The sequence below is a fragment of the Mirounga angustirostris genome, unplaced genomic scaffold, assembly GCF_029215605.1.
Source record: "Mirounga angustirostris isolate CCGP_5_RB_7025 unplaced genomic scaffold, mMirAng1.0.hap1 SCAF_7, whole genome shotgun sequence".
Lineage (NCBI taxonomy): Eukaryota > Metazoa > Chordata > Mammalia > Carnivora > Phocidae > Mirounga > Mirounga angustirostris.
Genome location: NW_026991715.1, coordinates 28,143,061 through 28,166,343, shown reverse-complemented (window position 1 = coordinate 28,166,343; position 23,283 = coordinate 28,143,061). Strand labels below are relative to the sequence as shown.

At 47.8% G+C, this 23,283-nt stretch overlaps 1 protein-coding gene across 1 annotated transcript in view; it reads left to right on the top strand.

Moving 5' to 3' along the window:
• Positions 1-720: 720 nt before the first annotated feature.
• The window catches only part of FSTL4 (follistatin like 4), a 382,903-nt gene continuing 360,340 nt past the window's right edge, over positions 721-23,283 (top strand). The window contains exon 1 of the mRNA XM_045892606.1: positions 721-960. Coding sequence (XP_045748562.1) covers positions 835-960 — 126 coding nt within the window. The 5' untranslated portion in view covers positions 721-834. The remainder of the gene's footprint in view (positions 961-23,283) is intronic.

The following is a 23,283-nucleotide window of genomic DNA, read 5'->3' as shown; positions in this document are numbered from 1 at the left end:
AACCTTAAAAAAAAGAAAAAAAAGGTAGAGCTGATTGGACACGTCCACTAGCCTGTGTCCTTGTCCCATTCGCACCCCAGCACATGATAGGGAGTTGGATATCTGTTGTCGCTGATTCTTAGTTTTTTCATCCGTGTAATTCTTTGATTACTTTGAATTGCCCATTTCTTGTCTTCTAGGACTTCAGACCTCTTACCACATGAGCTTCAGGAACCACCTTAAAGGTTATTGAAATTCCATTATCCATTGGGTGCTTGAATTCCTCTACAGGAAGGAACAGTCTGGAAAGGAAAATATTGAGCCTTAGCATGCCCTTTTGAAGCTCGCCGTCTTGTAGACTGAGACCTCAGCCATAAACAGGGCGCCACACATTTAACGTCATTCCTCCTCGGTATTTCTTGGGCACTAATTGTGTGCCCAGCCCCAAGGCTTTCTGAAGAGACTGGAGCGTGGCTGTGTCGTGGCTGAACAGAAGTGACACAGCACCTCCCCCCTCGCTTGTTCTTGTAGCTGGAGGGGTAGCTGGTGTGTGGGGTGAGTTTCCACATAACCGCTAGCGTTTATAGAGTTGTTAACTTTAGGTGTCCGACGCTGACTCCTTCGACCCTCACCGCGACCCTACGAGATACATATCACTGACCCTGTTTTAGAGGTGAATCAACTATGATTCAGAAGTACTAGAACTTCTCCAAAGTGGAACAGAACGGTTGCTGGTAGGATTTAAACTCTGGTCTCTCTGATTCTGGAGTACAAGTTCTACCCGCCCTGTGACGTGCTTATATTTTGCAATGCTTAATTCTGAACGTTTGTCATTTTCTCAACAGACTCCACGAAATGAAACCGGGACGCTTATGGCTGCATCTCGCGCTGCTTGGGGCCTCCCTGCCCGCCGGGCTGGGATGGATGGAGCCAGGACCCAGCAGAGGCCTGCACACGGGTGTGCGTGAGCCACGGACGGAGGTATAGTCCCATAACTCCTGATAGGACACTTAAAATGTGCTGCTTTTCAGTATCAGCATATCTGGTTTCTTCTCTACCTTTGGTTTATATCAGTTAGATTGCAGTGTGAATTTAAAGTGTTCCCCCTTTTTGGTAGGGGACAGAAGGACACAACATGCATTGGTCTGGACAGGACGTTTTATATCACGCTGTAAGTAATCGTCTGAAGTCTCTGCAATGCTGAAAACGTGTTCTAAAACCAGGCTTTAGTTGTATGGTTTGTCTTCCACAAAGACCCTCAAGAGAATGGCCTTTTTGTATATTTAATAAAACTCTGAAAATGCAGGCTCAATGGTGGAGCGCACCCACGTGAATTAATGAAGTCTTTTAATTATAAAATGTGTTTTAAAAGAGACTCCTTTTCACGTACACAGATAAAAAGAACCAGGCTGAGAAAGAACTGGCAAGTAGGGGTCCTAAGGGAGACTCTCTTAATGAACAGATAAGAATGATTAATGGCATGTGAGGTATATATAAATGCTTCTAAAGTGCTTGAAAAACTTATTCTCAAATGCCTCCCTAGAGAGTCTCGATACACTGCTAATTGCTTAGTGAACTTGGTCTTAAGTACCAGAGAGGCTACATAAGCTACACCCTAGCCCTGCTCAGGTAGGAGGCCTGAGGAATTCGGGGCTCGTGAGGGGAACAGTTTCTCTGCAGGAAATGCTTTGTGTGTGCCAGACCCTGAGAAAGGACTACACCCTTTCGTTAAAGCTACCTGGGATTTTCCTGATGACATGGTAAATACACATTCCTACCCAAGAGCTTCTCGGGCCCTTTCAGCTTGCACTGCCCTCCTGGTACACACCCAACTCTTGTCTCTGTGCTTGTTTCCTGTCCTGTGGAATGAGAGAGAAAAATTACCTCCAAAAGCCAACATTACCAGAGAGTGAATAATGACACACAGTGTATGGATGGTAGGATTAATGCGTTATTTGATCAGAGGACATGATTTCTTTCTCATTATTACTTAATCGTAATGCAATCCCAGACTTACAAACCTTAATCTCTGGGGAGCTTCAGAAGTTGTTGAATGCACATGTTTGCTGCTGAGGTTCACGTGGCTTCCTTTTGTGGTGAGCAGATGATTGAAGAGCATTACTATCTCTCCCATCACAGTCCATGAAGGATGCGACTTAATGGTCTTTTGAAAGAGCCTGGAGGCTGACTTGCTAGCCAGCACAGCATTTCCCATATGGGATGGCTTAATCATTACACTCATATTCACACAGAGGGAAAAGGATCCTACAAATATATTGTTGAATATTTAATAGCAAAGCAAACAGGCAAACACACAGATAAGCTTTTTTTAGTCTTCTTACTATTGGGGCTCATTGGCCCACTGTTTTAAATTGCCTATTTCAATTAAACGAGTCAAACCAATTAAGGTAGGATTTAGCTGGAGGTAAAGTGAAGGTAAGTTAATATCAACCAAGGGCATCTTTATCTTAGCTGTTAACAGCCTAACACTTTGTGCACCATCAAGAAAGAGCAGATGCCTCATTCTGAGGCAGGAAGGGTTTTTGTTGGTTAGTTTTGGGGGTGTTGTTTTTCTAACCCCATCAGGACAGAGCCCAGGAGATGAAACTGTCTCCCAGTTCCAGGCCTTGTGCTGCTTAGGGAAAAGGAAGTGATGCCCATACAGACTCCAAATGCAGAAGAGCTGCCCTGTTGATCCAGTGTTTGTGGCTATGGATTGCATTTTTGCAAACTGTAATAACTTCTACTCGTGGAGTCTGCTTTTATCAATGATGAAATGAGCTGATGACCATGTGGATGGGCCTAGGATATAGGACAGCCTCAGCAAAGGTTCAGATAGAGCAGAACATGGATATGTAACTGAACTGCTTGCTGATTCTGACCACGCTCCATGTATGGCCTCTCCATGCCATTCTTCACTAGCATCCTCATGTCTGGGATGCTGTCCCTTCCTCCCGCATGGCTGACTCTTCTCCTCCAAGGCCCAGCTCTGGTTCTTACCTTTTCTCTGGAACTTTCTTTGAGTACACTTTGGTCACATTTGATGTCTTGTTCTGAACTAGTCCTTCTTCTTCTTTTTTTTTTTTTTAACTCTTATATTTTTATTTTAGCATACAGAGGAAGCCTATCTTATCTATGTTTCTCTTCCTCTCGATGTCTAATAATTTTCAGAGCAAAGGAGAGACTCCTTGTGTTTTTGAGCTGATCGGTATTCAACATTTAGTACTAGTCGTGAAGTCACTCTCGTGCTTTCAAAACTCAGTCTAGACAGTCAGTCATTTCCGTGAGTGATAGCCCTCCCTGCGCGGCAGGTGCATGTCCAGCGGGGACATGACCGGTGCCCCCAGCCATCCTGTAAGCAGCTTGCAGGCCAGCCTCGTTGCTCATCAACGTCCAGGGCGCTCCTTGTATGTTAGAGCTTCTGGGCAGTTTCTTCTTTGAATTGCAGCTATTAATGCATCCAGAGCTGACTGCCAAACTATACTAAACTCCTCTAGCAGTTTCCTCAGACAGTCTTACTTTCTGGAAGAATCATAACCAACTGAGCTTCCTGAGACTCCATAAATTAATCAGAAAACCTCTTCAGGACCCAAATGATAAAATGTTTGTGTATGTTTTCTTCCTGCTAATAGTACTTTACAAAAACATTTATTGACTTCAGATTTTTAAAGTACTTGGAAAGCATTAATAAGATTTGACTTCCCTTTAAAGTTATTACACCAATTACTTGAGTGTCCTAAGGGTAAATAAGAATTAAATGACCAGTGCATGTGTGTGTTCACGCATTTTTAAAGCAATGATGGCATATGTAAGTTTTGTTAAATTGTTGTTTTATGTACAAAGACTGCAGTTGAAATAGCTTCAAGGAGCTTATCATTTTACAAATGTAGATGAAAAGAAATGGAACTGGGTGGAGTGCCTCTTTAATAAGAGCTGAGTGGCAGACTGTGGCCTAGAATAGTAATGAAATTCTGAATTCAGAGGAAACAATTCTGAGACCTATGACTCAACGAAATTCTAAAATATCCAGTGTTTGTGGCTATGGATTGCACCCCCAGGGCACTAATTTTTTAAAATATTTCTTTTCTTGGGGCGCCTGGGTGCCCCCCGGGCACTAATTTTTAAAAAATATTTCTTTTCTTGGGGCGCCTGGGTGCCCCCCGGGCACTAATTTTTAAAAAATATTTCTTTTCTTGGGGCGCCTGGGTGGCTCAGTCGTTAAGCATCTGCCTTCGGCTCAGGTCATGATCCCAGGGTCCTGGGTTCGAGCCCCGCCTCGGGCTCCCTGCTCGGCGGGAAGCCTGCTTCTCCCTCTCCCTGTCCGCACGGCCTGGCCTCTCTCTTGATGGGTGGCCACACATACTTGCTTTTTGGCCTTAGGCCTTCCCTTGGGTCCAGAGACATGGACCAAGAGAAACCTGATCTCTTTCCTCCTGATCCTGGTCCCCATACTAAGAGGTTTTTTTTAAAAAGTAAAACCTGGGTATTCTCATTGAATACTTGGTCTTGATGGAGCCACCAGCCAGCCCTGCAGACCAGCAGCTCCTAGCCCCATGCTGTGCTAGGGTGTCGCAAGGACTATCATGAAATTCAGAAAATAAAATTAACTTCACTTTAGTTTAATTTTAAAGTCTGTTTCCCTGACAGCACTTCTGGGCTTAGTAGGGAGTGGTGACGCAGAACCCAGCTGTGGATAGACCCCCGCAAGGTGGAGGGGGGAATAGAATTCTGGCGGGGGCCTGTGGGGGAGGGGCAGCTAGTGGTTTACCTGGAGCTTCCTCCTCTCCTCCCAGGGATGGTGTCATACTGTCACGTTTTGGACGAAGCAGCCCCCTCGGGTAGCATCTGTGTCGTAGTCAGGTCAGACAGAAGTGGAAGGGGGCAGTGGGGATGGGAGGGGAGGGGTGGAGGCAGGGAGCTCTGAAGTACATATGTTTGTTGGGTGGGTAAGTGAGTAGAAGTGCCCAGCTCTGGCGTTGGAGCTGGAGACAACATCTGGCATGTCGCAGATGCTAGTGAGCCACCTGTTTCATGGGCTGGTTACCTCTCTGCAGTCCAGAGTAAAGCCCATTAGCCCTTTGACCCACTTCCAAGACTTGAAAGATGCCCCACTGGGGAGAACCAAGCAGAGCCCCGTAAGCCCCATAGAAACCTTCTAACTCAGAAGTGCAGTCTGCCCAAGGCAGCGTATTTCTAGATGAGAACACAGGATCTCGTTTGGGTTCTGCGTTCCAGGTCCAGCCTGGCACAAACTAGCTCTGTGAACCTGAGACACTCCCTTGTACTCTCTGGCCTCTGTTTACTCATGTGGAAAGTGAGAGGGTAGCAGGATGCCACCTCAGATCGCCTTCAGGTTGTCTACCCATCTTAATTCTATGGCTGCTGAGTGGGCCTTTTACACCATGTGGTGAACATTTTAAGTGTTGTTTATTTTTGTAAGGCCCTCCAGCACATGTGAAATTGGAAGGTTTGGCCCATCCTTGTGTGTCTCAAGTCACCTTGTGTGTTCCCATTTGGTAAGGGATAGCAGGGAGGAGTTTGGGGGGTGACCATTTGGGGTTTATTTGACCACCATTGCTCTCCCGTCCCTCTGAGTTCAAAGAAGGCTTTACTGGGGCGCCTGGGTGGCTCAGTTGGTTAAGCATCTGCCTTTGGCTCAGGTCATGATTCCAGGGCCCTGGGATTGAGTCCCACATGGGGCTCCCTGCTCAGTGGGGAGCCTGCTTCTCCCTCTGCCTGCAGCTCCCTCTGCTTGTGCTCTCTCTCTCTCTCTCTGACAAATAAGTAAATAAAATCTTTAAAAAAACAAACAAGCAAAGAAGGCTTTACTGCAGTGTGTGCTGATGGCAGAGACTCGGGCGCCCTGCGGGTGTCCCCCAGAGGGGGAGAAAATCCTCAGAATACTGAGCTGGAGAGGAGCTTGAACGGAGTCTTCTTCGTTGTGTAGCAGGGGCTCAATATGTACTGTGTGTAGGGAAAGCACCCAGAGAAGTGGCTCCTAGACTTTCTGATCTCACAGAGTGGAGAAACGAAAATTTTATTTTTAAAGATAAGTTTTACTACCTAGAACTCCTGTTACCTCCTTACTCATGTTCTTATTTATTCATTTTATTTATGCAAGAAATGAAAGGCATATTCCCAGAACCAAGGGCGGTGCGTCCCACAGGAGCCTCCCACTGGCACATTCTGCGTTGCCTGTGTAGGTGTCTGAAGACCTGTCCCCAGTGCACCTGTGGATCACAGAAATGTTGGTCTAAGATCATTGCGAATGGAGGCCCATAGAAGCACCTGTTCATGTGGCCTGGCACTTCCTGGTGAGCTGGGGTCCCAGCCACACTGAGATGCCAGGTCCCCAGACACAGGTCCGGTGTTGTGCTCTGTGTTATCTGTCTGAATTTCAAGGCTGGAAAGACGTAGCTCCATGCTAGGGAAGATGGATGCTCCTCCCACAAAGAGGCCCTTGTGCCCTCTGTGTAGGTGGGGAGTCCGCCTGCACGGAGGTGTTCAGTGTCCCATCCAGGTCCTTCTCTCTGTTGAAGTGACAGGTGTGTCTGGGTTGTAAAGGAAAATTGGGGTGCAGGGTTTCTTGTTCCTGGTTTGTAAAGTTTCTTCACCATCTCTTTAATTGGCTCATGAAAAATGGCGCACCACTGCTATTTGGTTGGTGGTGTCTCCTAATAAAAGGCAGTTTTATTTTACTCCTACTAGAGGTGGAATAGAGAATGGAGGATGAGTGGCCTGTGTGGTTCAGTTTTTCCTTCAATCAAAGAGTGCACTTCACCTCCATTGTGCATAGGGGAGGGATGAGGACAAGCTGTTGTTGGTGGGCGGCTGGTGTTGGCCAACAGGGAACTGCCTGAGAGACCGTAAGTTCCAAGAAAGTACCTGGTGATTGCTTGATGGTTCATTTGGAGACCTAGTCCTTGGTTTTCCCTTCTCTTCGCTGTTCCAAGAGGGTGTTGAGTTCAAGTTGAAATCTTTCTGGAGGTCTTAGCTGGAATACAAACTCTGCCTCTGTTACTTTTGTTAAAATACTGTACAGTTTAAGTTTTTAGTTATTCTGGGTCTAGACTCAGAAAGTGTGTGTGTGCGTGTGTATATTTTTCAGAGTTGAGAAGGGAAGCAGTTGGCCCTATTTCTCACAGATGTCTTTTCCAGAGAACACCACTGATCACCCGTGAGCCACTCACGGAGTCTGTAGTGGCTTAAGAAACCACTTCTGCTGGCCACCTACTCATCCGTGAGGGTATTGGCAGCCTGGCCCAGCAACAGCGGTGAGAGCGGCCAATTTGAGAAGCCGTGATTCAGCCCCAGCCAGGGGCCCCAGCCTCTGAAGCATGGCTTGCTTTTCTGACAATACCTTTCTCCCTGCTCAGGCTGAGTCCTTCTCTGAGCTTCTGGTAGCCTGGCTGCCAGTGGGGCGAGCTCCAGCTGCAGGCAGCTCTCTGGACTCTGAGGAGAAATGGCTGCCGTCCTCCCTGCTCTGCTCACCAAACTTTGTACCTTTCCCCTTTATTCTCCAGTGTAGTTACTGTTTTAAAACCCAATAGTTGGTTTTTCCTGCTGAGGCTGAATCACTCGCTCAAACTGGTCCTCGCGTGCTCTGCTCCTAAAGTATCTCCAGTCCTACCTTTGCCAGGGGCCCCTCAAATCAGAGGGCCCAGTGGCTCCAATCTGCTTTTTCCCAGCTGTGTAGCCGAGGAAAGTCACTTACTCTCCCTGGCCTTCAGGTTAGTAGCGAGTAAGATGCAGGCGATAACAGGGCCAGTTTCAGAGTTGTCAGGACCGAGGGGGTATGTGTACCACGGGGCACAGAACTTGGCAGAGCGGTGGTTTGTGTCCCACTGAGTACCCATCAGGAAGGCCGTGCACCTCTTCCTTGCCATGGCCTGCATGTCACTCTCCGCTGCAGAATCTGCTGCTCAGACCCTTGGCGGGTCCTCTTTCTGGTGGAATGCTAAGTCCCCTTGAGTCTGGATCCCCTGAATCCCCAGTGGCCAGGGCAGCCTGGGACACAGGAACAGGCTCAGATGTTTTAAGGGAGTGAATGAGTCCATGATCTCTTACTCATTTTGGCATTATGTAGGAATTTGGACAAGGTGACTTGACTTTCTAGGACTCCTTACAAAAGAAGCCCCGGGAAAGACCTGACTGTCTTCAGTTTCCATTTAGAGTAGAATCTTGTCCCAATTCCCAATATCCTCATTGAATTAGTAGAAGCTCAAGAGAGTCCTATAGGCTCTGAGTGTGGGAGGGGGTGAAACACCTGACTTGCTCACAGTCCCCTTCCTACAGTGGTTGCGGGTGCCTGCCTAGCCCTGGCTGTCCCTTCTGCCAGGAAGCCAGCTTGAGTGTGGCAGGCACATCACAACCTTGCCCCAAATGGGCACCCAGAGAATGAAATGTAAACTCCAACAAATGCAGGATGTTCTGTTTGTGTTTAGAATTTTCAGGGTCAGCAAAAATAGCCTGTGGCTCTAGGGAGGGTAGCTGCCACATGGTCCTACGAAGAGAGGAAGGGATTGAGGGCAGTGGGAACAGAGTTCTCTTTGGAGGTGTCATTAAATGGGTGTAAGGCTCTAGGTGGCTTTTCTTGACACTAGTCTTAGGACAATTGGAATAAAAACTTGTTTAAGCTGTTCTGCCATTCACATCTTGCTCTCTAAATGAAGAAAACATAGCTCTTTTCCCACTTATTTCTAGCCTTGCATTTAAAACCTGCTCAGATCCTTCTCTAGAGGAAAGACCTCAGGTTTCTGTGGTTCTGCTGATGCCACATTTTGTGTGTCCATTGCAGTGAAATAGGCTTTGATGTGGGCACGCTGGGAGATGTCAAATGGGAGAGGCCTGCCAGGCAGCTGTTCTAACTGGAGTGCTTCTAGAATATGCCCCACTGTTCCTCCTCCTCCTCCTGCACTCTTTTCTGTTTGGTTGTTACATATGCTGTTGTATTCCCTTTACCATTTGGCTGTGAAGAATGGGGTTCTCTGCCTCATGCTTGGGTGTTCATCCCCTGCCAGTATAGCTTAGGAGTGTGTCTTTGGGTCCCCAAACAGAACTTCCCACTTGAAGGAACCCTTCTCAGGATGCTATGTAACTACACAGTATGGGTCTCTGGGTCCTGGGCTGTCTGGGTCACCTGGGACATCTGGTGGTTTTAAATCTTAGGAATCTGGTATCCATTGAGCACTCAGCTATGGTCAGGTGGTTGAAGAGAAGTGGGATCTGTGAGTCTGTGGACTTGGGATTGGGAGGGGGTCGGAGCAGTTGACTATTGCTGAACAGAAGCTGCGTCAGCAGAAGGAATTAAACACCTATGTTAGTTGTTGATCTTTTATTACCTGTGTATAGTGATTAAGTTAATTTCTCAACTGTAGCCTAAAGGAAATTAGGTACATTTATTGAGTGATAAAGGAGGAAGTAGCTCCTGCCTTCCCTAGTCCCATTCCTTCATTCCAGCCTGGGCAGGATGCTTGTTGTTCTCATAGTCCACATACCCCTCACCTGAGCGGATGTGACTGACAGCAGATCTACTGTCACAGGTAGGTCCTGACCCATGACTTGATGCTCTTGAGCCCTCAGAGGGGGTGGGTTGGAGGCTAGCAGCAGCTGGGGTGTCAGAATGTCCCCCACGTAGACTGGACATAGCAGTGAATGCAGTAGCCCCGTGGGGTCCAGGGCTCAGAATTTCAACCAGAGCACCCCCAACCCCACAAGCTTCCAGAACTTGTTCACCAGAACAGGGCTCTATACACTCTCCGAAGGTGTCCTACCTGATGTGACCATGTCCTTCTTGTTGGCCCAGTGCCTCCTGGATGTCCCCCCACCCCCGGAGGATGAGGCTGGCTGTGGGGTAGGGTAGCTGCTCGTGGAGCTCGTGGCGCCGCAGTGTGGGCGTTACCACCCCAGAGCCTGAACTGTTCTACTGGAAGACTTAGCTCTAGCATTAGAGCCCCACCTTGAGCTACATGTCCATCCTTGTCCAACTAGTTGCATCCATTGGTTTGGTAATTTTTAGTAATGAAAACACTTCTGTGGCCATGTGGACTAGGACAAAATGATCTGTGACTCGTTATACATTCTAGATGAATATATATAATAAAGTTCAAACCTAATCTCATTCAAAGTGACTGTTCTTATGTTACAAGAAAAGATGGTCATGAGCTGCAATCTACAGGAAATTCCTCTACATGGTCGGATGTCTCACCATGGGTTTATGAGAAAGGAGAAAGAATAATCACAAAGAGCACTTTAAGAACTAACCTGTATCCTTGCAGTATGCTGGGCAATTAATAAAAGTCCTGTTCAGTCAGCAGTGTGGGCCAAACCATGGGTGACATGGGAGTTTTGAGCAGAGAGGTGCTGGGGGGAGTGGGGTTGGGAAGGACCTCGTGGAGGTGGAGAGTCTCAGAGTGGATGGTGGAGATGTGTGTGGGTGGAGTACTTAAGTATGTCGGGAGGAGGAATCCTGGAGTATAGATGGATGTTGGCATAGGACTCTATCTGGTGGGAAGGGAGAGAGAAGAGATGTGGGGTGGATATCCAAGCCCCCAGTCAGAGTGATTAATCGAGGACTCTTTGATGGCCAGGAGCAGAATCACCTTCCACTGTGCTCACGTCCAATGAAGGGTTATCCTGGAGCCCCAGAGATGTCCTGGAATGCACCACAGGCTGCCTGTCATCTTGCTCTTCCAGCCATACCTTCTCCCACGTCTGTTTCTCTCTCCCTTGCCTCTCCTCTCGTGGAGCTGCACATCCCTTCCTATGGCTCTCACCCTGGACTCTTAGGCCCCCAGGGCCCTCGCCCTGCTCCCACACAAACCTACAGCTCCAGGGCCTGGGACCGCTCAGCCCAGGGCTAGTCTCTGAGAACCTGGTTGGCTCCACTTGGAGAAGCCAGACAACAAGTGTCCCCCCCCCCCCCCCATGTGAGGGGACATTTGGGAACTACGAGCAAGGGTATGGGAGCAGGCCTGCGAGGCTCTAATGAAGGGGTTGGAAGGCAAGTTAAAGTGGGGAGAGAGGTGGCAAGGATAAGGAGCCCACCTCCACCCTCTCAGCACTCTGAACAACGGGAGCTGAGATTTTCTGAAGTGTAGGTAATTTATGGAGTTGAGCTTTCCAATCTTGAACGTGGGGAAGGAGGTAAGAGGGCCTGCCACGTGGTCTTAATTCTTTGCTCTTGTGCTCTCTTCCCACTTGGTTCTGTTTGACTCATTGGTGCCCTCACCCCCACCCTCGCCACACCAACCTGGCCTTTGTGCACGAGGCGGCTCAGAAGCCCAGCCTACTCATCCCTAGGTTATCCCAGCAGATGGGCTCTCCAGAATGCCTGACCTCCGAGGGCTGACCCACGTCTCGCCAGTCACCACCCTGACCCCACTCTCCCTCCTGAGGCCTGTGCTCCTGACACCCAGGGCCCACGTCCACACCCTGCCCACCAAGTTGACGGAACAGGAGCGGGCTGTGGGGCTTGACTGTGGCCCTATGACTCCAGAGTCATCTCATCTGTGGCTGCAGGAAGCTCCTTAGTACAGGTACTTTGGGGTTTAACTGGAATTGTTTTTGGGAAGAAATGGATCCATGGGGCGGGGGAGAGTCATAGCTTTTCCAGATATCTCTTCTAAGAGACTCTGTCGCCCAGTGAGCAACATCACAATTGAGCCGTTGTGGAATAATTAGGCCAGTCATCCTGGAAGACAAGATGCGATAAACAGTCTCCCAGTTGTGGGGCTGAGCTTTGCTCCCAGCCAGGTGCAAAGTCTTGTTGCATTAGGAACTTTTTTTTTTTTCCTGGTGATGTTTGTTTCTATATAACCAAGAATTATGGAATATTAGGGAACGAGAGACACCTCACAGATGGGGATGACAGAGGAAGGTGGCCTTTGGAAGTCTGAATGAACCTTCTCATCCATTCCTTACAGGAAAAAGAAGATTCTTTGTAGGAATTCTGATTCCTCATACAGAATTCTCTGAATTCCATAGCTATTAATGATGATAACATTAATAAACAGCTACCATTTTGTCAAAGCTTTAAGTGGATTACTTCACTGACTTCTTAGAAAGATTCTGTGAGGTCCTATTCACTTGCTTATTTTAAAGATCTGGAACCTGAGGCTTCAAGAGGGTAGGTGAGCTGTTTGAGGTCTCTCGAATATTACACAGTGGAGCTAGAGTGGGCACCTGGCTTTCTGATTGTCCCACTTACGCTCTTAACCACAGCCCTGTGTTGTGACCACCCATCCACACATATTTTTGAGGCTAAGAAAAGGACATTTGATGGCACTGAGCTTTGAAAGCCGAAGCAGACCCTATCACATCAGATAACGCTTCCCCACCTCCCAGGGGACAGCAGAGCTTGAGGTAGCCTTGGGGACTGGGCTGTGGGCAGTTTCTTGATGTTCCCTGTGGGGAGTGGCAGAGCACGTCCTGCCCTTACTCACCCCCTGTCTCCCCAGCACGTACACTTTTTTCTTCCCTTCTCCTGTGGTGGAAAGAGGCCTACAGGGAAGCCACTGATGCTAGCTGAGTGAACAGGTCTTTGACTATTACCTCCGAGTTCTACCAGGGGGTCTGGTGGGACTTTGTAGCCATATGCACACACCTAGTGTGGGTCCCTGAGCATCTGCCCCCATGTGGGGCAGGGCCTGACCAGACCCACTGCTGTGCTGGTGCCTATGGGGCGATGGGGGCTTGGGCTCTGGGTGGAGACCTAAGCGGGATGATGTGTGGTGGTCTCTGTTTCTGCTTCTAAGAATTGGCCTTGGGAGGTTGCCAAGGGTCAATAAAAGCAGTCTCCCTTCCAGAAGCTGGGCTCTGGGACCTAAGTGAGGAGGCAAGATTCCCTGCTGTGGTGACCAAAGTGGTTACTCTTAGATAAAGGTTGTGGAGGGTCAGGACGCCCAGTGGGAAAACGCTGGCGTTGCTGAGTCTTCCACTGGAGCTGGAAGAGAGCGAGGAGAGTCGGTGTCGGGTCCCGGCCGGAGGCAAGCCCTGTGCCTGCTGTGGAGCCCGGCCGGAGGCAAGCCCTGTGCCTGCTGTGGAGGCGCCGTCGTGGAAGGCGGCGGCCGTGGCCGTCCCAGAGGCGGGAGAGTAGGGCAGCCCCAGGCATGGAGGGCGTGAAACTTGGTCAAGCTGTGGTAGTGGGTTCCTCAGAGGCATGTCTGCCTCAGCTAAGTGGGTGTATATACCCCAGGAGCATACAGCCCCCGCGCCATGGGATGGCCACGGCTGGCCAGTGGTCAGGGCTGCCTGCGGGTGAGCGGGCAAGGTCAGCTCCATAGGCAGGGCATGTCACACGACGGACTCCAAGGGGAAGGAATCCTGGCATTTAGCTGTGCTGGAGAGAGAAAGTCAGGCATGACAGCCTGGGGTGGGTCTAAGAAGAGGTGGGAGGGGGCCGCTATGGCCTGGTGCTGATGGTCTACAGTTGACCTATACCAACCCCTGGAGCCTTCCCACCACTCTATCCATCGTCATCATTGCTCGCCTGCCTCGGCGAACTCCCAGCCCCTCCCTGACTCCGGAGGCGCTGAGACCTTGCCGAGCGTTCTGGGCCTTCTATTCAAGGCTGGGCCACAGGGATACCTGACATACCCAGGATGCTGTCTGCGGGTGGACACTGGTGAGCTACAGCTGACATGGAGTGCTCTTGGCTTCCCTCCTCTCTCACTTCTCACCACTATCTCCTGGCCACCACCCTGAGTCTCCTCTTAAAGCCAAGGAAACCGAAGCTCCCAGAGGCCAGCACCTTGTAGCCGCTTACCCTGTATGCCGGGGGCCCCCCATGGCTGCACAAAGCCAGCTCGAATGCTCCAGGCTGGCCAAACCATTCTCTCCCTCTTTGGAGAAGCCTGTCAGTGCTGGGTGCTGAGCCTGTCCTCCCCCTCCTGCACCCAGTGGCTGCTGAGCTCTGCTGAGACCTGCATGGTGGGGTGGCATCACTCCCTGTGGAAACAGAGTACAACCTGCCTGGGCCATCTCCCTGGCTTTGCTAAATCTTGCTGGGAAAGCATTGGCACCACTGTGTACAGTTCGTGTGCCCGTGACACCATGTCCTCTGGAGAGAGCCATGCTCGCACTTGGGGAAGCTGTGCTGGTCCATCAGGCACTCCCCAGCATCACTGTAAGTAGCAGTGACCTGGGAAGTATGAGCCTAATTGGAGGGAGAGAGTGTGTAAGGGATTTAGTTGGCGCAGTGGTTCCTAAACATGTCCTCACGTAGGGATCCCCTGGGTAGTTTCCAAAAATACTGATGACTGGGTCCCAGCCCCAGAGACTGTCATTTAATTGGTCCGGGATACAGCCCGGGCTCTGAATTGTGTAAAGATCCCTATTTGGGAACCCCTGGGCTTGCCTGTGGAAGAAAGGCAGACAGGACAACTGCTTTTCCCCTCCTGTCCTCCTCAGCATCTGTTCTTCAGGGGGAGGGAGGGGGATGAATGTCTCATGTGCCTTTGCCCTAAGCCAGGGCCCCTTCTGGGAAGTGTGGGTGATTCAGGCTGGCCTGGCTCCTGGACTGGTAGACGTAGGGCAGGCATTTCTGCAGCTGAGGAGTGATGTGCAGGGTTGTTGGATCACCCCTGTTGTGTTCTCACAAGCATCTCGTGGGAACTGCCCTAAATCTCATCCCACAGCTGAGCAAACTGAAGCTCAGGGAGCGCCCAACTAAGGAGCAGGGGAAGGATGGGGGAGAATGCTGGTGGTTTTACCTGGAACTCTGAGACAGGCTACTTACTAGGTGAACAGCAATCCAGCTCGGCTGACCACGGGTGCCTTTCTTCCTTTTTGATTCTGTTATAAAAGAAAATTGAAAAAGATCCTTATTGTGCCTTAAAGGCTTTTTAATTATATATAACTCATTTAATTTAAACTACTCTAAGTTCCATTTTTAATATAAGTTTTATAGTGGTACATTGAATGTGCCTTCTGATCAAAGTGTGTTTGGAGATTTATCTCCCTATACAAAAGCAGATACCCCTGGGAGCCCCAGCCAATTATTTATTCAGACAGCAATCAAAAATCAGCAAGTACTGAGCGAAGGGCACGGTGGTGGAAGCTCGTGGGAGTGCAGAGGCATCAGAGAGGTTCCTCCCGGGGGGTCTCTGAGGGTTGAAGGAGCCGGGTCAGCACACGTAGCCTGCCTTTGTGATGGTCACTGCCATTTCTGGGACAGATGTTTCCACTGCTCACTGCTGATGCTTCAGCTATAAGAGGGGAGATGATGCAGAGTGGGGCTGGCTTCTTGGTCAGAAGGGATGACTGAGTGATCCTGAGCAGGAAAGGTCAGGCCCCGAAGGGATTGGTCTCAACTGCAGTCACAGCCCCCTGCGGGGGGGGGGGGCTCCCTGACCACCTATCTAAAATAGCCAGCCCTTTTACCTTCATGATTCTGCCCCCCCCATTTTATTTGTGACCATGGTGCTTCTTACCCTGACACGTTCTGTAAATTTCATTTGATTGTTGTCTGTCTCTCCACATCAGATCATAAGTTTCATGAGGACAGAGACTGTGCCTATCTTGGTGCTGCTTTATTCCCAGGGCAGTAAATTGTTATGGACTGAATGAATACATGAAGGAATGAAGGGGTGAATAAATGTCGGGAGACCATCAGGAACATTGCCAAGAGCCCTGGGTGAGGAGCTGAGTGTCTTGGGGGCACTCATGGTGGTGAGAATAGCAGGATAAGGCTTCCCTTGGAGGCTGGAAGTGAGGAAAGAGAGGTGAAGAGAGAGTGCAGGCGATGCCCAGGAGGTTGGAGGGGCCACTGGCCAGGCAGGAGAGTGGGAGGAGAGGGACCTGTTTCTGAGCAGGAGGAGAGATTCTGGTGGGGATGTTGAGATGGAGGAGGCTTCTCTGTCCCTTTGAGGGCAAGAACTTTCCCCTTCCTTAGACATCTGTCACTTTAGGGACATTCAAACTGATTCCCATCAGGCACCGCCCAGGCCCCCATTTCCCCCCTTACCCCCCGTCACCCACGCTCAGCCCTTCCGTGGCTCTGGAAATTTTTGCACATTTATATCAGGTACTTTCTGTGACACCCCTCCCCCCATGCTCCATGTTAAAAAAGAGGAATGAAATAGAGACCTGAGGACTGTGCTGGGGGCAGTGGGGGAGACAGCTGTTTTCCTTTTTTTCTTTTGTCTCTTTATTTTTTTGTTTTTGTTTTTATTTTATTATTTTTTTAAGATTTTATTTATTCATTTGAGAGACAATGAGATAGAGAAAGAGCATGAGAGGGGGGAAGGTCAGAGGGAGAAGCAGACTTCCTGCCGAGCAGGGAGCCCGATGTGGGACTCGATCCCAGGACTCCAGGATCATGACCTGAGCCGAAGGCAGTCGCTTAACCAACTGAGCCACCCAGGCGCCCTGTTTCTGTTTTTAAATAGTCTTCAGAGTAGAGGTCTTTCACCTCCTTGGTTAAGTTTATTCCTAGGTATTTTATTATCTTTGGTGCAGTTATATATGGGATTTTTTTCTTCATTTCACTCTGATGCTTCATTATTAATGTATAGAAATGCAGTGGATTTCTGTACATTGATTTTGTGTCCTGCAGCCTTACTGAATGCGTTTATCAGTTCTAGTAGTTTTTTGGTGGAGTCTTTAGGGTTTTCTATATATAGTATCATGTCATGTGCAAACAGTGAAAGTTTTACTTCTTCCTTACCAGTTTGAATTCCTTTTATTTCTTTTTCTTGTCTTATTGCTGTGGCTAGGACTTCAGTACTGTGCTGAATAAAAATGGTGACAGTAGACATCCTTGTCTCATTCCTGATCTTAGAGGAAAAGCTCTCAGCTTTTCATCATTGAGTATGATGTTGGCTGTATGTTTGTCATATATGGCCTTTATTATGTTGAAATATGTTCCCTCTTAACATATTTTGTTGAGGGTTTTTATCATGAATGGATGTTGTAGTATGTCACATGCTTTTTCTGCATCTGTTGAAATGATCATACGGTTTTTATCCTTTCTCTTATTGATATGATGTATCATGTTGATTGATTTATGAATATTGAATCACCCTTGCATCCCAGGAATAAATCCCAAGTGATTGTGGTGAATGATTTTTTTTAAAATGTATTGTTGAATTCAGTTTGCTAATATTTTGTTGAGGATTTTTGCATCTGTGGTCATCGGAGATATTAGCCTGCAGTTCTTTTCTTTTTGTGGTGTCTTTATCTGGTTTCGGTATCAGGGTAATGCCGACCTCATAGAATGAATTGGGAATTTTTCCTTCCTCTTCTATTTTTTGGAATAGTTTGAGAAGAATAAGTATTAACTCTTCGTTAAATGTTTGGTAGAATTCACCTGTGAGGCTATCTGATCCTGGACTTTTGTTTGTTGGGAGTTTTTTTAAAATTACTGATTCAATTTCATTGCTGGTAACTGGTCAGTTTAGATTGCGTATTTCTTCCTGCTTCAGTTTTGGTAGGTTATGTTTCTAGGAATTTATCCATTTCTTCTAGGTTTTCCAATTTGTTGATATCTAATTTTTCATAATATTCTCTCATAATTGTTTGTATTTCTGTGGTGTTGGTTGTTATTTCTTTTCTTTCATTTGTGATTTTATTTGAGTCCTTTTTTCTCTCTCTCTTTTTTTTTTTTTAAAGATTTTATTTATTTATTTGAGAGAGAGAGAATGAGAGACAGAGAGCACGAGAGGGAAGAGGATCAGAAGGAGAGGCAGACCCGCCACTGAGCAGGGAGCCCGATGTGGGACTCGATCCCGGGACTCCAGGATCATGACCTGAGCTGAAGGCAGTTGCTTAACCAACTGAGCCACCCAGGCGCCCCTCTCTCTCTCTTTTTGATGAGTCTGGGTAAAGATTTATGAATTTTGTTTCAAAGAACTAGCTCCTGTATCGATCTGTTCTGTTTATTTTTTATTTTTTTTAAGATTTTATTTATTTATTTGAGAGAGAGAGAATGAAAGAGAGAGAGAGCACATGAGAGGGGGGGAGGGTCAGAGGGCAAAGCAGACTCCCTGCTGAGCAGGGAGCCTGATGCGGGACTCGATCCAGGGACTCCAGGATCATGACCTGAGCTGAAGGCAGTCGCCTAACCAACTGAGCCACCTAGGTGCCCATGTTCTATTTTTTTTTTTTAAGATTTTATTTATTTATTTGAGAGAGAGAGAATGAGAGACAGAGAGCAGGAGAGGGAGAAGGGTCAGAGGGAGAAGCAGACTCCCTGCTGAGCAGAGAGCCCGATGTGGGACTCGATCCTGGGACTCCAGGACCATGACCTGAGCCGAAGGCAGTCGCTTAGCCAACTGAGCCACCCAGGCGCCCTGTTCTTTTTTTTTTTAATTTCTATCTTATTTCTGCTCTAATCTGTATTTTTTCCCTTCCTTCTGCTGGCTTGGGGTTTTGTTTGTTGTTCTTTTTCTAGTTCCTAGGTATAAGATTAGTTTGTTAAGGCACAGATTATTCTAAACCTCATCTTGGTCCTACAGCTGACACTGAGAAAACAAATGTGGCAGATTTGAATATCATCTTAAACAGGTTGATGGTAAGTTACATCATCTATTAGCTGGTACCTGGAGGGTATAATGAATAATTAAAATGTGAACTTCTCTCCCCTTTTCTCCCAGAGGCCATCTGTCTTCACTCCCATCTGTCCTCCCCTGAACACCCACAAAGTGGTCTTGATTTTCTTACAGCATGCGGTCTCCTGGAACCAAGCCAGCGCAGGGGAGATGCTTATTTGGTAGGACAACTAGTGGACATGAAGCCTCTCAGAATGAGGAAGGCATCCAGGGTGTCCCTGTTTCTGTGGAACGTGATCTGAAAAAGGAAAAGTATAGAAAGTCAGGCTTCCATGACAACCAATGTGCTCTGTGACCCTCATGGAGAGCCTCACTTGCCCCCCATTTCTCACCAGGAGATCTTGAAATAATCTGATTCCATTCTTGCAGTAAATGTGTTTAAGGTCTATAATATGCCAGGCTCCGTGCTGGGGTGAGAGATGAATGAGTGTGGACCATCCAGGAGACAGATGCCGCTCTAGAAACGGCAATCCAGCGTGACTGTCGCTTGTGGTGGTTACCTAGCTCTGCACATAATGGGTTGGGCTTTGTCAAGCCGGCTGGTGTCCCCAGAGATGACAACAGCTGTTAATGAAGCCCACCCTCAGGTGCCGAGGTAGAGCCCCATGCTGCTAACTGTTAGGATGGTCTGGCAAACCGTGATTGCTTGTTCTGAGGCAGATATGTGGATTACTTTCTAAATCAAAAAGTTAATTAGTTTTTCATTTGTTGGGTTGTCAGAGAAAACTGGAAAGTGCCCCTCTCTCCTCCTTGGTCTCATAATCTTGTGCAGGTAATGATGTTGAACAAGGTGGACTGATTGATGAGTCATTGACATTTAATCCTTCAGATGTGATTTCGTGTTTACTTGTGTTGTCACTTTGGTAGATTTGCCACAGCAGACAGCCTTCAACTCAGAGCCAACTTCTCTTTTTTAATTGTACATGAATAACCTTTAATACATAGCTTTAATACCTAGAATTTAAAATCCCTAAATCCTCATGTAATATTCTATTCATGCCTTACTTATAAAACCAAGAAAACTATCATCCAAATTATCTTAATTTCTGAAGGCCTAGGAAGTATCCTCATATTCGATTTTCTATCCGGTGCCTCATAATCACTATTAATACCTTTTCTCTTCAGAGTAGCACAGCTTTCTCCTGTACCAGTCACTCTCTGCTCCCCATCGGAAAGCACTGGGCTGAGTCGGCTGTTAGACTCAGCCTGTGGTTCTGAGACGTCCCCTAATTGATCCTGGCTGGCCTGTCTGGTCTCCCATCTTACAGATGGGTAAGCTAGAGTGGGAGGATCTGGGTGGCTCCTTCAAGGCTGCACTGGTGGGGCAGTTACTGATAAAATCAGGTCATTCAAGCCTTCTGCAGGCTGTGACGGTCTTGTTTCACATTGTCCCCTGTGGACATGAGAAGATTGATGTTCTTCAGAAGTGTGCCACGGAGACACTATTTGCAGGTTCATGATGATGTTTTGTTTTGTTTTGTTTTAAAAAGATGCCTTGTACCTTAATTGTACGGAGATTTCTTTGATATTTTTTCAAAATCATCCATACATGTTCTCCTCCTTCTGTCTGTATAAACTCTGTTCCTGTGTAAACACCAGTTTACTTACACTGATCAATTTTTGTTAGATAGGACATAGAAGGGACACAGAACTTGCTAAGGGTATCTCCATGGTTCAACCCCAGAGGGTCAGAGAAGGTCACCTCCTTTGTCTGTGTGGCCATGGCCAGCCCCATCCTTCCCTTTCTTGGTCTCCTGAGAAGGGCAAGTGAGGCCTCACCTGATAAGGTAGCATGTGGGCCGGGCTGGCTGAAGGTGGAAGGGCCCATGCCCTGTGCCCAACTTCCTCAGCTCCCTAAGCATTACTGAGGCTTAGTGCTGCAGGTTGCGCCCCTGCCCGCTTTCACACACCTTGAAGGCATTATGGCAGTCTACTAGAGAGGACACACATCTTTCTACCCTGTAGGGCTCCTGGGCATGTGACTCTGTTCTATGCAAGGTTCAGAGATGAGCTCTGACCCCTCGACTAAGTGGTATTTCTCAAGAGCCCGCACCTCCTTGTTTGGAGATTTCCTTGAGCACCTGCCATGGGTTCCACACGACTGCAGGAGGCAGCGGATGTTCAGATTATCCGCCCCCCACCCCGGCCCTGAAAATCCTATTGTTTGCTGGATACTTCAGGTTGGCTTTCAAAGTAGCCCTTGAGTTTAGGGTTAATCCCCTAATCCTCTTGTCATCTGGCTTTGAAGACCCAGACATGATGTGCTGGAAAATCTAACAATGCGGCCATTTTCCTCCTGCCTTTAACTGAACCATATAAATGAGATAAAGCGTACAAAGTGGTTGACTTGTGCTCAGTAAATGGGAGCCAGTAACGGCATACATGCTACATAAGGCATCACTTAGCTGTATTTTGTCAGGCCAAGTGAAGACTTTAATTGCAGAATGGTGTCTTGCTAGCAAAAATGAAAGTGGTTAAAGTTTTTAAAATTCAAATGAATAAATGAAAAACTGTAAGAAAGGTTGTTAAAGAAGCATTCGTTTTAAGAGCATCTCAGATATGAAAAACTTAGAATTTCGATGTCAGAATTTCAGTAATGATTAGTGCTAAATGTTAGCAAAGCTTTGATCTCAGCCGTACCAAATGGTTTATGAATCGAGCACGTGGACTTCCTTGTATAGCCTCTTCCCGCATTTGGGGCCTGAGGAACTCTGACGCAGGGGGCCTCTCCTGCTCCTGTGATGCTGGCCCGAGACACTGTGTGTCCTGGGCTCACTGTCAGGACATGGGCATGGGCAGAGGGCCGGCAGCTGGCCATCTCCGCAGACCGTGCCGGATCTGCCCCAGATCCGCATGTGCTTTGTGTGTGAGGACCTGGCCATGCTGAGCTCCACTCAGCTTGGTGCTTTCATGTCATCCTCTTCTTGGTCATGGATGTTTTTGATCCCCATCTTTCTAACCCGCAGAGCCAACATTTTCCCAGAAGCCACCAAATCCCATTCATTTTCTGAGTGACAGACTGAGGCTTTCCCTCTAAGCAAGGATAGTTGGCCACGTGGATGAGGAGGGGTGCCTTTGGTCTGTGGCTGTGCTCCACCAGCCTTTTTCTGAGCCTGACACACAGCCTGAGACCCCTGAGCATGGCCTACGGTGGACGTGACAATGATCCAGGGATGGATCCTCATTTATACTCTTGGAGCTGCTCTCAAACTGCTTTTTGGGAGCTGAGAATCTGTAATAGATTTCTGGATTATGAAAAATATTACTCAGCACTCACATTATATTGATTCAAAAATAAAGATTGTGCAGTTGAACTGCACAGTAAAATACAGCTTTTTGGAATGGTAATTTTTTACTTAAATTCTTCTCCATTATAGTGGAAGATAATGGATTCAGGAAGGGCACAATGAGGAATAAAGCTGTTGTATTGTATTGGTTAAATGACATTTAAAATGATTTGGCTGTCAAATTCATGGAAAGGTTATGAACAGTGAATGAAAAATCTAAAATTAATTCCCTACTTCAAGAAAGTGTGATTTATACCATAATAAAATTAGATTTTTAGTTAAAGAAATGTAGTCATTAAGTAATGCCCATGCACTAACTCTCATTTATAACCATCTGGTTTGAAGGTTCGGCAGCAAATATCTCTTCCTTAGGCAATGCATCCAAGGCCCCGGGGTCATTTATGCCAGTGAATTTTGTTCTGTACCACTCTCTGCGACAGTTTTTTTGGGGTTGGTTTCTCAAGAACTAAAGAGGCAGGTTGTTATTTAGCCTCTATAAGGGACGGAGCCGTTGAACTCATTTGCCTTCCCAGATGATCCCGTCCCCTCTCCGCCTTAGTCATCTCCGTTAACGGTGATAGCAGTGACGATGGCCACCACTGCCCACCACCTGCATGCTGCCACCACGCGAAGCATGGTCCGGGCCTATTTTCACTTGGCCTGATCACCACCTCGACTCTATGAGGAAGGCACGGCGCCCGCCTTTGTTTTACAGAGGAGCGCACTGAGGCTTAGGCAGATGAAGGCGTTCACCCACCGTGGCAGGGGCCCGGCTGGCAGCAATAAGCCAGGATCCAGCCCACATCCTCCGGCTTCGAGTCTCAACTCTTAATCCCTGTCATAGGTCTCCTGAGTCTTGGCTGAGCGTTTGCTCTGAGGCAGCAGAGTGTGCTGGTAGCTTTTCTGGGATTGACGTGTAGCCCTGACTTGGCCCCTTAGCACTGGTGTGATGGTGAGCACGCTGCCGCCTTTCCCTTCTCGAAACTTCCTCCTCTGCATATCAGGGAGTGTGATTTATGTCCTCTATTAAACAGACTCCTGATTGGTATGGTTGGGTACTTTGTTCTAGTTCATCTGTTAATTTTAATGGAAGCATATCAGATATACAGAAAGAGTACAAGCCTTACACGTAGAGCTCAATGGATTTTTACACGATGGACGCACCCATGTGACCTCCATCAAGATCACAATTAAGAACATTCCCAGCACCCCGGAAACCACCTTCGTGTCCCCTCAGCCATTGTCCTCTCAAAGGTGACCACCAGTCTGCCACCGGAGATTGCTTTTCTTTGTTCCTGCACGTTATAAAAACAAAATCCTACAAACTGTACCGTTCTCTGCTTTCTTTGACTGGACGTGAAAGCTGAAATCCCATCTGTGAGGCTGACTTCGGTTACTGCTTCTGTTCCTTCTCAAAGCAGTGACGTTTCCCACCGAACGGCCATGCCCACGCCTGCATACATCTCTCC